The sequence below is a fragment of the Saccostrea cucullata genome, unplaced genomic scaffold (assembly GCF_032062105.1).
Source record: "Saccostrea cucullata isolate Sc308-1 unplaced genomic scaffold, CSIRO_AGI_Scuc_v1 ctg12011, whole genome shotgun sequence".
Classification (NCBI taxonomy): domain Eukaryota; kingdom Metazoa; phylum Mollusca; class Bivalvia; order Ostreida; family Ostreidae; genus Saccostrea; species Saccostrea cuccullata.
Window position 1 is genome coordinate 6,365 of NW_026922423.1, and position 13,916 is coordinate 20,280.

The 13,916-nt window shown below is 31.5% G+C and overlaps 1 protein-coding gene across 1 annotated transcript; it reads left to right on the forward strand.

Annotated features, from left to right (window-relative positions):
• The first annotated feature begins 7,242 nt into the window (after positions 1–7,242).
• On the forward strand, positions 7,243–12,570 carry LOC134261761 (glyoxylate/hydroxypyruvate reductase A-like). The gene is made up of 10 exons (XM_062744162.1): positions 7,243–7,403; positions 7,597–7,710; positions 7,880–7,911; positions 8,210–8,352; positions 8,459–8,532; positions 9,346–9,433; positions 10,838–10,958; positions 11,510–11,577; positions 11,774–11,903; positions 12,353–12,570. Exons 1-10 carry the CDS (start codon positions 7,292–7,294, stop codon positions 12,437–12,439), a joined length of 969 nt encoding a protein of 322 aa, XP_062600146.1. The 5' UTR covers positions 7,243–7,291; the 3' UTR covers positions 12,440–12,570.
• The last annotated feature ends 1,346 nt before the right edge of the window (positions 12,571–13,916 follow it).

A 13,916-nucleotide genomic window follows, 5' to 3' on the forward strand; every position in this document is an offset into this window, starting at 1 on the left:
TATTATTATTATTAGGGTCTTCCGTCTTCAGCGGAAGACCCTTCTATTATTCTTTTGTTTCTTTTTCAATTTTATTATTAGGGTCTTCCGTCTTCAGCGGAAGACCCTTCTATTATTCTATTGTTTCTTTTTCACTTTTATTATTCTTCCCTTTTTTTCTTACAATTTTTGTGCAGAAGATTTCTCGGAGATGACTCGATCGATTTACTTGAAATTTTCAGGAAAGATGTGTCTCCACCTAAACCTGATTCGTTTTTCTCATTTTTTGGAAATTCACTTCCGGTCGGAAGTTATCGCCCTTTAATCGAAATTTAGAGGGCTTTCTTGTCTGGAGCAGAACTCAAAAACGGTTTAAGCTAGAGCGCTGAAATTTTTACCATAGATAGAGGACATGTTGCCATTGTGCACCTGGGTCAGGATATTTTCCGGAAGTGCCCAGTATGGAAGCTCGGTAGGGGTCGAAATCTAGGACACGAATTATGAGTGAATTTTCGAGATATTTTATATCATATCTTTTAAAGTATAAATATTTTGTTAAAACATACTGAGCGATATTCGTGCAGAATGACGAGATCTTTAATATGATATCAAGAAAAAAGTGCTGACTCATCACATTAGGGGCCAAGAGGGGCCAAAAGTCTTTTTTCGATAACTCTTTAACAGTCAATATTTTGTAATACATTACTGAAGCAAAAATGTTTACCTCAACAATCTACAACTACATATTATAATTTTGTTGTTGTATGGTTCATAATTAGGGGCCACAAGGGGCCAGAATGCAAAATTTTTTACTCTTTATATCTCGAAGGTGAGAAATATTTTGATAAGCAATATTGAACAAAAGATGTTCAAAATGATATTCTGAACAATATGCAACCTTTCATTTTTCGCTTATCGTCCCCATTAAGGAGTTGAAGGGTTGGCCCCTAAATATTTCTTTTGCAAATAACTATAAAACGAAGCAGAATCTGTGAATAGTTGTTGAATAAAAAGTGTTCAAAATTATAAGAGGTTTAAGGTGAAATCAAAAAAAAGGGGCTGGACACTCAAATTAGGGGCCAAGAAGGGCCAAAAGTCTTCAATCGGTAACTCTTTATTTGTTAATATTTTGTAATACATTACTGAAGCAAAGATGTTTATCTCGACGATCTACAACTATATATTATGATTTTTATGTCGTATTGTACATAATTAGGGGCCATAAGGGGCCAGAATGCTAAGTCTTTGACGTTTTATATCTCGAAAGTGAGAAATATTTTGATAAGCAATATTGAACAAAAGATGTTTAAAATAATATTCTGAACAATATGCAACCTTTCATTTTTCGCTTATCGTCCCCATTAAGGAGTTGAAGGGTTGGCCCCTAAATATTTCTTTTGCAAATAACTATAAAACGAAACAGAATCTGTGAATAGTTGTTGAACAAAAAGTGTTCAAAATCATAAGAGGTTTAAGGTGAAATCAAGAAAAAGGGGCTGGGCACTCAAATTAGGGGCCAAGAGGGGCCAAAAGTCTTCAATCGGTAACTCTTTATTTGTTAATATTTTGTAATACATTACTGAAGCAAAGATGTTTATCTCGACGATCTACAACTATATATAATGATTTTTATGTCGTATGGTTCATAATTAGGGGCCACAAGGGGCCAGAATGCTAAATCTTTGACGCTTTAAATCTCGAAAGAGAGAAATATTTTGATAAGTAATATTGAACAAAAGATGTTCAAAATCATGTTCTGAACAATATGCAACCTTTCATTTTTCTCTAAACGTCCCCATTAGGGAGTTGAAGGGTTGGCCCCTAAATATTTCTTTTGCAAATAACTCGAAAACGAAAAAGAATCTCTGAATAGTTGTTGAACAAAAAGTGTTCAAAATTATAAGATCTTTAAGACGAAATCAAGAAAAAGGGGCTGTGAATTCAAATTAGGGGTCAAAAGGGGCCAAAAGTCTTTAATCGGTATCTCTTTATCAGTTAATATTTTGTAATACATTACTGAAGTTAAGATGTTTATCTCAACCATTTACAACTATATATTATGATTTTTATGTCGTATGGTTCATAATTAGGGGCCACAAGGGGCCAGAATGCTAAATCTTTGACGCTTTATATCTCGAAAGAGAGAAATATTTTGATAAGTAATATTGAACAAAAGATGTTCAAAATCATGTTCTGAACAACCTTTTATTTTTCTCTAAACGTCCCCATTAGGGAGTTGAAGGGTTGGCCCCTAAATATTTCTTTTGCAAATAACTTGAAAACGAAAAAGAATCTCTGAATAGTTGTTGAACAAAAAGTGTTCAAAATCATAAGAGGTTTAAGGTGAAATCAAGAAAAAGGGGCTTGACACTCAAATTAGGGGCCAAGAGGGGCCAAAAGTCTTCAATCGGTAACTCTTTATTAGTTAATATTTTGTAATATATTACTGAAGCAAAAATGTGTACCTCAACAATCTACAATTATATATTATGATTTTTATGTCGTATGGTACATAATTAGGGGCCATAAGGGGCCAGAATGCTAAGTCTTTGACGTTTTATATCTCGAAAGTGAGAAATATTTTGATAAGCAATATTGAACAAAAGATGTTTAGAATAATATTCTGAACAATATGCAACCTTTCATTTTTCGCTTATCGTCCCCTTTAAGGAGTTGAAGGGTTGGCCCCTAAATATTTCTTTTGCAAATAACTATAAAACGAAACAGAATCTGTGAATAGTTGTTGAACAAAAAGTGTTCAAAATCATAAGAGGTTTAAGGTGAAATCAAGAAAAAGGGGCTGGGCACTCAAATTAGGGGCCAAGAGGGGCCAAAAGTCTTCAATCGGTAACTCTTTATTTGTTAATATTTTGTAATACATCACTGAAGCAAAGATGTTTATCTCGACGATCTACAACTATATATTATGATTTTTATGTCGTATGGTTCATAATTAGGGGCCACCAGGGGCCAGAATGCAAGATCTTTGACGCTTTATATCTCGAAAGAGAGAAATATTTTGATAAGTAATATTGAACAAAAGATGTTCAAAATCATGTTTTGAACAATATGCAACCTTTCATTTTTCTCTAAACGTCCCCATTAGGGAGTTGAAGGGTTGGCCCCTAAATATTTCTTTTGCAAATAACTCGAAAACGAAAAAGAATCTCTGAATAGTTGTTGAACAAAAAGTGTTCAAAATCATAAGAGGTTTAAGGTGAAATCAAGAAAAAGGGGCTGTGAACTCAAATTAGGGGCCAAAAGGGACCAAAAGTCTTTAATCGATAACTCTTTATCAGTTAATATTTTGTAATACATTACGGAAGTAAAGATGTGTATCTCAACCATTTACAACTATATATTATGATTTTTATGTCGTATGGTTCATAATTAGGGGCCACAAGGGGCCAGAATGCTAAGTCTTTGACGCTTTATATCTCGAAAGAGAGAAATATTTTGATAAGTATTATTGAACAAAAGATGTTCAAAAGAATGTTCTAAACAATATGCAATCTTTCATTTTTCGCTAAACGTCACCATTAGGGAGTTGAAGGGTTGGCCCTTAAATGTTTCTTTTGCAAATAACTCGATTACGAAAAAGAATCTCTGAAAAGTTGTTGAACAAAAATTGATGAAAATCCTGAGAGCTTTAAGATGATATGCAGAAAAAAGGCTGATCCCTAATATTAGGGGCTGCGAGGGGCCAAAAGTCGAATTTTTAAGTCCTTAATGTTCAATGTCTTTTTACAGATTATGGAGGCAAACAGTTCTTCTTCACAATCTTTATCATTAATTTAGAATGAAAATCTCAATCAAAATCTCATCTCATCTCTTCAAGAATTGGACGGAAGACCCACTCGTTGCTCGCAACGAGATCGTATCTAGTTCTTATTATTATTTTTTTCCCCAAATCTTGTCGGCAGGATTTCTCAGAGATGGCTGGACGGATTTTCCTGAAATTTTCAGGGATGATAGAGAATGAAAATACCCCGAGACGTTTTTTTCATTTTTTCAAAATTCACTTCCGGTCGTCAGATATGTCCGATTTCCGTTTTTTTCAAAAATATTTAATCCGAGTGAGATCTCAGAAACGGTAAGAGATTAAGGCACCAAACTTACAGGGATGATAGATCTTGATAAGTAGGCAAATCCAATTGGGTTAAGATTGTCCACCGTCACTTCCGGTCGTCACAGGAAGTGTTCTTAAATATCGAAAATTTCAACTTTTCTTTTTTGAAAGTTTTTTAGCATCAGATTATAGTATCTTACTCGTAGTTTTGAAATATGTCAGTCCCACCGGAAACAAAAACGACAACTTCCGGTTATTAGAGAAAAACTGCATATTTTCAGTATTTTTCTTTCCCATAAATATTTTTTATAGATGAAGTTTTCGAAATGATTTTTAGAAGTGTTATTCAGACTGCAAATGACTACAGTAACGTCAAATATCTTTGGAAAATTCACTTCCGGTCGCGTGATTTCCTGTCCTCTAAATGAATAGTTCTTATAGCTATATCTCTGAAACGGTAAGAGATGTAGACACTAAACTTTTAGGAGTATTATATCTTGACAAAAAGGGAAAAAACATTTGGCTTAAGATTGTCCGCCGTCACTTCCGGTCGTCACAGGAAGTGGTCAAAAAATCGGAAATTTCATCTTTTCTTTTATGGAACGTTTATTGCATCACAGTATAGTGCTTTATTTGTAGTTTCAAAATATATCAGCTCCACCGGAAACAAAATGACAATTTCCGGTTATAAGAGAAAAACTAAATAATTTGAATATTTTTTTTCCAATATATATTTTTTATAGATAAAGTGTTTGCAACTGTTTTGGATATGTTATTTAGACTGCAAATGTCTACAGTTACATCAACTATTTTTTTTTAAATTCACTTCCGGTTGCGTGTGTTTATCTGTCCTCAAAATGAGATATTATTATAGCTAGATCTCTTAAACAGTAAGAGATTGAGACACCAAACTTTGACAAGTGGTATATCCTGATGAGTTAGCAATTCCATGGTAGATAAGATCGTCTGTCGTCACTTCTGGTCGTCACAGGAAGTGATCTAAGAAGTCCAAAAATTCAACTTTTCCTTATGGAAACTTTTTTTTATCACACAATAGCATCCTATTTGTAGTTTTGAAAAAAGTCAGTAACACCGAAAACAAAGAACACAACTTCCGGTTATAAGAGAAAAACTTCATAATTTGAGTATTTTTCTTTCCAGTAAATATTTTTTATAGATGCAGTATTTGTAATGATTTTTGGATATGTTATTAAGACTGTAACTGTCTTAAGTAACGCCAACTATCTTTAAAAAATTCACTTCCGGTTGCGTGATTTCCTGTCCTCAAAATGAGAAGTTATCATAACTAGATCTCGTAAACGGTAAGAGATTAAGACACCAAACTTTTACAAGTGGTAAATCTTGATGTGTAGGCAAAACTAATCAGTAAAAGATTGTCCACCGTTACTTCCGGTTGTCACAGGAAGTGAACAAATGAATAAAAACTTTTCTTATGGAATCTTTCTTAGTAATACATTATAGCATCTTTTTTGTAGTTTTGAAATATGTCAGTCCCACTGGAAACAAATTGGACAACTTCCGCTTATGAAAGAAAAACTGCATAAATTTAGTATTATACTATACCATAACTATTTTTGATAAGAAGAGCATTAGAAATGATTTTAGGACATGTTATTTAGACTGAAATATCTAGAGTAACCTCAAATATCTTTTCAAAAAATTACTTCCAGTCACGTGATTATTTGTCCTCAAAATGAGAAGATAATATTACGAGATCTCTTAAACTGTAACAGATCAAGACACTAAACTTATATGAATAAAACAACATGAAGATAGGGCAAAAAATATAGTGTAAAATGCGTACGCCGTTCCTTCTGGTCATCACAGGAAGTGATAAAAAATTGAAAATGATTTTTGTACATGTTATTAAGACTATAATTGTCTAAAGTAAAGTAAAGAATCTTGGTAAGTTACACCTCCGGCTGTTTGTTTTCCTACAATCATTAAAAATATTATATGCCTTTTTAACATAGATTAAAGCTCTTTCATGTAGATAAATTGAGGAGAACGGAAGACCTTCTTTGTTGCTGTAGCAACAAGAGTTTCTAGTTTAAACTATAACCATATTTTACAATGTCTTGTAACAAGTGTAAGAATATATTTCAAAAGTTCAAATTATTTTTTTTAAAACGATTATAATAGACTGGTGATATAATATTATCATGTTGTAAATTTTGAATTTACTAGGGGGAGGTAAATGCAAAATTTACAACATGATAACTTTTGCATTTACCTCCCCCTAGTAAATTCAAAATTTACACATGATAATATTACAAAGAAAAGAATTCCTTTATTTGAAATAGAGATTACAGCCAGGATAATCAACTTTAACCTAATCTTATTATGCACTAAAACGATAAATGGTTACTAGAAGTTTTCTCATTTGTAGGTCTTATTCCTCTCATATACAAATGTATATACTTATATATGAAATTATTTGATAAGATTATACGTGTCATTTCAAAAGTCTCCTGTAGGAATGTGTATTTTTTCAGTGAGAAATTGAATGTGACATTGGAAAATGAAAATTAATTTCTCACTGAAAAAAAGTCGTAGCAGCCTTTTAAAACAACATGTAAAACAAAAAAAAAAAATCATTAATTCAGAAATAAATAAACACAAAACTAAGAATGCATGTTGTATATATAAGCAACTTCTATAGCGGTAAAACACATATTTTAAAAGAGCATGAAAATATAATTCTTTCAGTTGATTTATTCTTGACATGTGGTGACTTTGAGAAAGTGTTTGCATTTTCCATATTTGACGTTCAATTGATAAACGCATGCGTAAACAATGAGTACCATCGGTGGAATCATCACATGTTAGCGCTTTAAGAAATTATGAACTATATTTTGGGAATTCTGTAAAGATTAAATTACACTATATGAATAAAAGTTTAAGAAACTTTGAGGCTGTAGTTGACGATAGAAAATTTCAATAAACACGCTTATCATTCATCCTATAATTATTAAGTATTTTTTTACTAGTATTTAACTATAAATAAATAAATATGTAAATAAATAAATAAAAAAAAAAATAAATAATTGCAATGCAAAAAATAAAAAAAAAAACAACTCAAAATAAATGATAAAATCTAAACAAACTATTTTAGCTTCATTGAATCTTATAGTTATTGAAAATCTTAAATCCGCCCATGAGTCAGGCTGTTTTATTTCGGAAAAACCCTTCTTGACGGTGTTTCTAATAACCCGGCTAAATATGACGACAAAACACGTTATTTGTGTATCTAGTACCGTCCCTCGTCTTTCCAGCGTTGTACGTCAGCTGCTTCCGTCGGCAGAGGTTATAGATGCTACCCCAGACACTGATGGTAATTATTTTTAAACTACCTACATGTACTTTACTTGTTTTGCAAAAACCCGGAAAACATCCAGTGGGTGTAAGAGTTATCCTTCCTGTTCTTATAGCCTAAAATCAAAAGGTGGATCAAAGAAACAATTTAATGCCTGTGTTAATACATGTATGTTAATTTATTGATCGGTTTTATTATTTCTTCTCTATAGGAAAATTTGAAATACCTTTAAACACAGAAGTCCTGTTTGGAGATACGCCAAGTATTATTTCTCACATAAAAAAGGAGAAAGGTGAACTGAAATGGGCTCAAAGCACATGGGCAGGTAAGTAAATTTAAAATTAAATTTAAATCTAGTGTTCTACATATTAATTAATATATTTCTTTTTCGTATTTAAAAAAGTGAACCTTTAAAATCTTAAACAATTTGACAACGTAATTTTTATCGTATTTGTTTTTGAAAGTTATGTGTAACGATTTTTATACATTAACAGGTGTTGAAAGTATCTTTAAAGCATTTACAAAGGTGAGGGGCGATATAAAGGAAGAGATGGAATATTTCCAGTGAGGGAAAGAATTATAAACTGGTCCTTATTATTATCTTTAATTTCAGATAAACAGCATTCTATTATTATAAAAAAATCTGCAATACAATGTATATTTAAATGCAAAAATGTTTTTTCTTTAGTATATTTTTTTTTCCGATTTTGAATGATATTTAGAAACTATTATAATAATAATCAAAAGTTCAATATATCCATTGTTTTGAACATGTTTAATTGGATTTCAACTTATGCTAGGAGGTTGAGGATTTTTTTTTTCAGCCACCGGAAGGAGTGATTCTAACACGCATGGGTGAAGGTTTCGGTCGTTTGATGGCGGAATATGTAGTGGGACATATTTTTGTGAAGGAACTCTCTGTTCTAAATTTACACCAGCAACAAAAAGAAAAATTGTGGGATAAAAGGTATATCACATTTAAATTTTTAATTAAATAATAGACAAATTATCCCGTTGGAACTGGCAATTATTCCTATATCAGTGTTTTTTTTCTTTCTAAAATAATTTTTCAGTCCCGTACAAGGCAGACGTTTGCTCACTTCTCTCACTATTGGAATTCTTGGAGTAGGATCAATCAGCACAGAAAGTAAGAAATGATTCGATTACTTTATTCTCCGTTCTAGTCCCCCTTCGTTATCATACGGTACTTTTATGTAATATAGGCTTTATTAAATGCATATTTATATTTTGATAAACTCATATCTTAACCATCATATTTAGTCATCTGACGGATTTGCTAAAAAAAATAATATTTAGGTAACTAAAGCTTTATTTTTGGCCAAAAAAATGTGATGAAGTAATTCTTATAGTGAGGTGAAGACTATAAACAAGCAGAATATAGAATTAAATCTAATGGGTTTTTTCTGGAAAAAAAAATTACTGAACAAAAAAAGGACGAAAAACTCTTTATTTATCATAAGTTGTTTCCAATTATTTATGAAAGGTAATGATCCTCTATTGAGATATACATTACACGTCATTGTCAGTAATAACATTGATTAGATCTACTCTTTGCTTTCAAAGTATAGTAATTCAGGATTCAAATTATTATGAATTGGAAAATATTTGTTAAATTGTTGAAGTATCCGATTTCTAAATGTATATACATGTATATTTTTTACCCTTACTTGACAACAGTTTTACTCTCTATTCTGTGCATGATGTACCCTGGATCAAGCACAAAAAGCTGAAGCTAATATGCTTTTCATATCAATATTTGCTTACTTTTTTTTAATAATTGAAATGGCGATTTACCACCACAACGTATCTATGGAAATACGTATACAAGCGATATTTAGATATGCTACTATTAAATATGATTAAAAATATAATGTTTCACGATGTTCAAAAATCTTATTTTTTTTACACGAAGTGTAACTGAAATATGTTTTGTATTTAGTTGCCAGGCTTTGTAAAGCTGTGGGTATGACAGTCTGGGGTCTGAGTCGATCTACAAAGAAACATATTCCTGCATTTGATCACCTAACGTGAGTTATCTCTAAGATCTGAATTACTGACTTCTTATCGTATAGTATTTGCATGTTATCCATTGAATATTTGTACTCTTGCTGAGTAAGGGCAGAATGCATTTTTTAATTAACTTTTATCATGTTTATGATTGAAGAAACAAAGTAACGGGAAAAAAGACTGTATTTGATTCTTTAAAAATAAGTTTTTATAGAATTTGAGTTTTTGATAACCTCAATTATTATACTTCTGTTAAAATGTTTCCTATATAAAGTTCAGAAGGTAAAATAGCTATCTTTATAGTTCATGCATAGCAAAGCTATACCCCGGGGTATAGTTTTTGCTATCCACCCTCGGAAAGTTTTCATGCAATTTTTGCCTCCAATTTTGATTTCCAGCGATAAATCTTCAAACTGATGATGTCATAATGACTTCAGTAGCATTGTGACGTCATCAGGATTTCAGATTATTCTTGCAGTATTATCTTACTCCAAAAAATTCAAACCTCTGAAATTATTTTATACATCAGTATAATAAAACACTTATCCACTGTTTGTGAGTGGGATAGCTCTTTTATCAAACCCTTGACAGGGACTATTCCCCTCGGGCAAGCCCTCGGGAAACAGTTCCCTGTCGCGGGTTTGATAAAAGAGCTATCTCACTCACAAACAGTGGATAAGTGTATACTATATCTCTTCATTTTAGTGATTGTACGTGTATGCAAACTAAGCATATGCGGAAAATACATGTACCGCGCGCGGTATCGTATCCTAAGTATGACAGAGTAAACATTAAAAAATAGATAAGCTTTGAAAAAGTATATCAGAGCTGAATATACCCTGTATGCGCTGATTCAACATTGCATAATTGAAGGATAAAGGTAAAGTTGGTTATGCACGCATAATACACTCTTTGGTAGCCTAACTTATTAATTGTCAAAACTTCGCTATACGCATAATTCTTTCTAATTATAATTAATATAAAAAATTATTATTTTTACTCATTGTTTTTTATCTACAAATTTGCTTATCTCTTCTTTAGTTTTAAATTATTTTCAAGCCTTGCGATAATCTTGATGACTTTAACTTTTAAATCGTCAGTTTCCCTTATGCAGCAATATACACAATGCACTCTTATCACCTGCAAATGGGGTTTATACAATGCATCGATCAGTTGATTCGATACGCTAGAGCATGCTCTACGTATAAATAACTTCTAAACGAGGTAAATTATTGGTAAACAAGTTGATGAAACAAGAAAATCAACATTCTCGTAAAAAAAGTTATCATTTTGCAAGATCTATTGTTGATACAATGACCGTGTGAGCAAATACAATCTATCATTAAGTAAAATGCTGACTGACGTTTTTCAAACAAATTGTCAGAATATTGTTTATACACTGAATCGTTATTTTCTTTACATAGAACACTGGCGGATCTTAGTAGTTTTTTGGCGGGTTGTGATTATATATGTAATGTTCTCCCTGGTACGCCAGAAACTACGAATATGCTGTCAGGAGATGTGCTGAAATGCTGTAAATCTAAGGTACATAGAATATTCTGTCAGTTAGAAGATTGGTCGAAAATAGACTCTAAAATCTAAGGTATATAGAAAATGCTATAAGGGGATATGTAAAATATGCTGTAAGGAGATGTACCGAAATTTGGTAAATCTGAGGTACTTATAATATGTTAAATCTGAGGTACTTATAATATGTTGTCATGAACTATGCTGAAAGGCTGTAAAGCTAAGGTTTATAGAATATATTGTGAGAAACGTGTTTAAATATTGTAAATCAGAGTGTTAATTTTGTCCTGTAATTCTCAGTGGGATGATAAATGTAATATTTTTTTCTGCATAAGCATTTCTCGAGAAATTATTATTTGAGTTTGTATTGATTTATTTCATATTGTGATCAGAAATGAACAGCATTGTGTAAAACTCCAATCTGATTGAAATCAGATCCTTTTTCCCCATCGCTTAGATCTATATAGCGATCTATGTGAGCGGATCACAGGATCTGAATTTAATCAGATTAGTAAAAATTGTATTTTGAAAAAACGAAACAAAGAAAATGTCCAATATTACTGTTACAGAGACCTATTTTCATCAATGTCGGACGTGGAAGTATTATTAGTGAAGAATCTTTACTTTCTGCACTTGAGTAAATATCACTTCATATATTTGTCAATTTATTTAAAATTAGTAAATTATATTACAAATTTGATTATTTTAAGTAATATGAGAAGAGATTAACGATTAATTCTGTTGTTTTCACAAGAAGTACTTCAACTTAAATGCGAACACTCTTTAAGAATTTTGTAATGATCGCATTTTTGAACTATTTATATGTCTTTCAGAAACAAGTGGATAGGTGGTGCTCTGTTAGATGTTTTCTCTAAGGAGCCACTTCCACCAGAAAGTCCCTTATGGTCCCATTCCTGTGTTACAGTAACCCCCCATATATCAGGTCCCAGTGTAGCAGAAAGTGTAAGTTTGGCTCCTACAGTCAGTAATCATGCATTTCTTACCTGATAGTTTTCTTTTCATGCATGTTCTTAACTGGTTATTATGGCCCCATTTTCAAAAGATTAAGATCTGCAAATGATTATTGAAATCTCTATGGAATTGAATACATGTACAATGCAAGAAAAAAAAATAATTTTTAGAAGCAATTTTTTCTCAAATTGATATCGTTCTACTAAGAAATTTGAAAAGTTTCTACGTGCAAATTTTTAGCAAAGTATTTTTTTTCATAAATGAGTTGATAATCAGCATAATTTTTTTTATAAGTCTTTTTCGATTGAGAAATAGTGCCTAGGAAAACTGTAAAATTCCTGTACTGAAAGCTCCAAAAATTTATTTATAAGGAAAATTGATTTAATTTTTTGGAGCTTTTGTACAATAAATTGTTAATCTCCGGATTTTCTTTTTTCCAGATCGCCGAGGCGTTTGTCAAAAACTATGAGAAGTACACCAATAAACAGAGACTTAATTATATTATAGACTGGACAAAAGGCTACTGAAAACTTTTTAATTTTCTGAAAATTTTTTAAAAATCACATGAAATTTACACGTCAAGAAGTCACTTTCACATCCTGATATTTTTGTTTATTGTGGTTATAATTATTCGTTAATTTGTGTTTACTTCCGAAGTTAAAAATTATGTGTCTGTGGCATTTGCTTGAATTTTTTCAAAAGCATATTAGATCATTACAATCATTTTATTATTATTTTTTTTGGGGGGGGGGGTTGCTTTTTTTTTTAATAAATGTGACTGTTTGCCACAAAAATTTTTAAATTAGGTTCATTGTGCAATTGATTCATGACCCTTATATACGGCAAAGTGTTGGATATCTTCTTACATGTACTTCTGAAAATATTTTATATTTATAAATAAATAAATAGCAATCTTTATGATTTTCAGTGAAGTTTTTCAAGTGGAAATGTTTTCTCCGGCAATAATCCGTTTTAAATCATTAAACATTTTTTTTTAAATGATAAGCTCTAAACAGCAAGAAGTTTCACTTTTCATTTAAATATGTAGTTTATTAAAATATTACGTGTTGCACTATAAATAAAATACGCTTACACATGTATGTACATGTTGCAGAAGGACACAGAAAATAATACTTTTATTTCATGTATGCAAACATAAAACATATTCATTTTTTTCTTCCAAAGTAAATACACATGTATATATGAATCTTTTAACTTTGAAAATGGATTTTAGTTTTATTTTTTGTGAAGTTCAGTAAATTTGCCAAATGGCCATATCTTCGTTATGACTGCAGACACAGAACGTGTTTTTACTGGAGGAAATCAGTATAAACCACGGATTAATCATATCATCAAACCGTTTGATTAAGACACCAACACTAGATAACACATGGATATTTCCACTGTCTCTGCACGCTATATATATATTGCTTTCCGAGTCCTTTTGCAGTCCGTAAGGAAATTTCAGATCTGGACTTTTATATGTCCATATTGATTCCCCTTCATTACTTATTGCTGAAACTATGTCTTCCTCATGCAAACTATATACAATGTTTTCTTGTTTTGTGACAATAATACACTCGATTTTATGCCCAGGGAATTCATAAATATAAGTTTGAACTACACAACCAGCTGATTTGCCAAGTTTTTCTATAAAATCAATACATGCAATATACAAACATTCATCTCTGATATCTATTCCATAGCATTTCCTCTGAACTGAAAATTCACGAATAGTTTCAAAAGTTTTTGAAGACAAGACATGAATCATTTTGTCTTGCGGACATGTTATGTAGAGTTCTTCTCCATCCAGTTTCACACAGGCAGGTTTATATGGAATGCTGACTGCATTTTGGAATGAACCATCTTTGAAAAAGATTTGACATTGTGTTTTAAAATGATTCCCTGAGGCGGAATGCTGTGGAAAAAGAATGCTCCCGTCAGCTAAAAATGTTCCACTAAATACAGCTCCTCCTTTAACTTGGAAATTTGCTGCATTTCTCA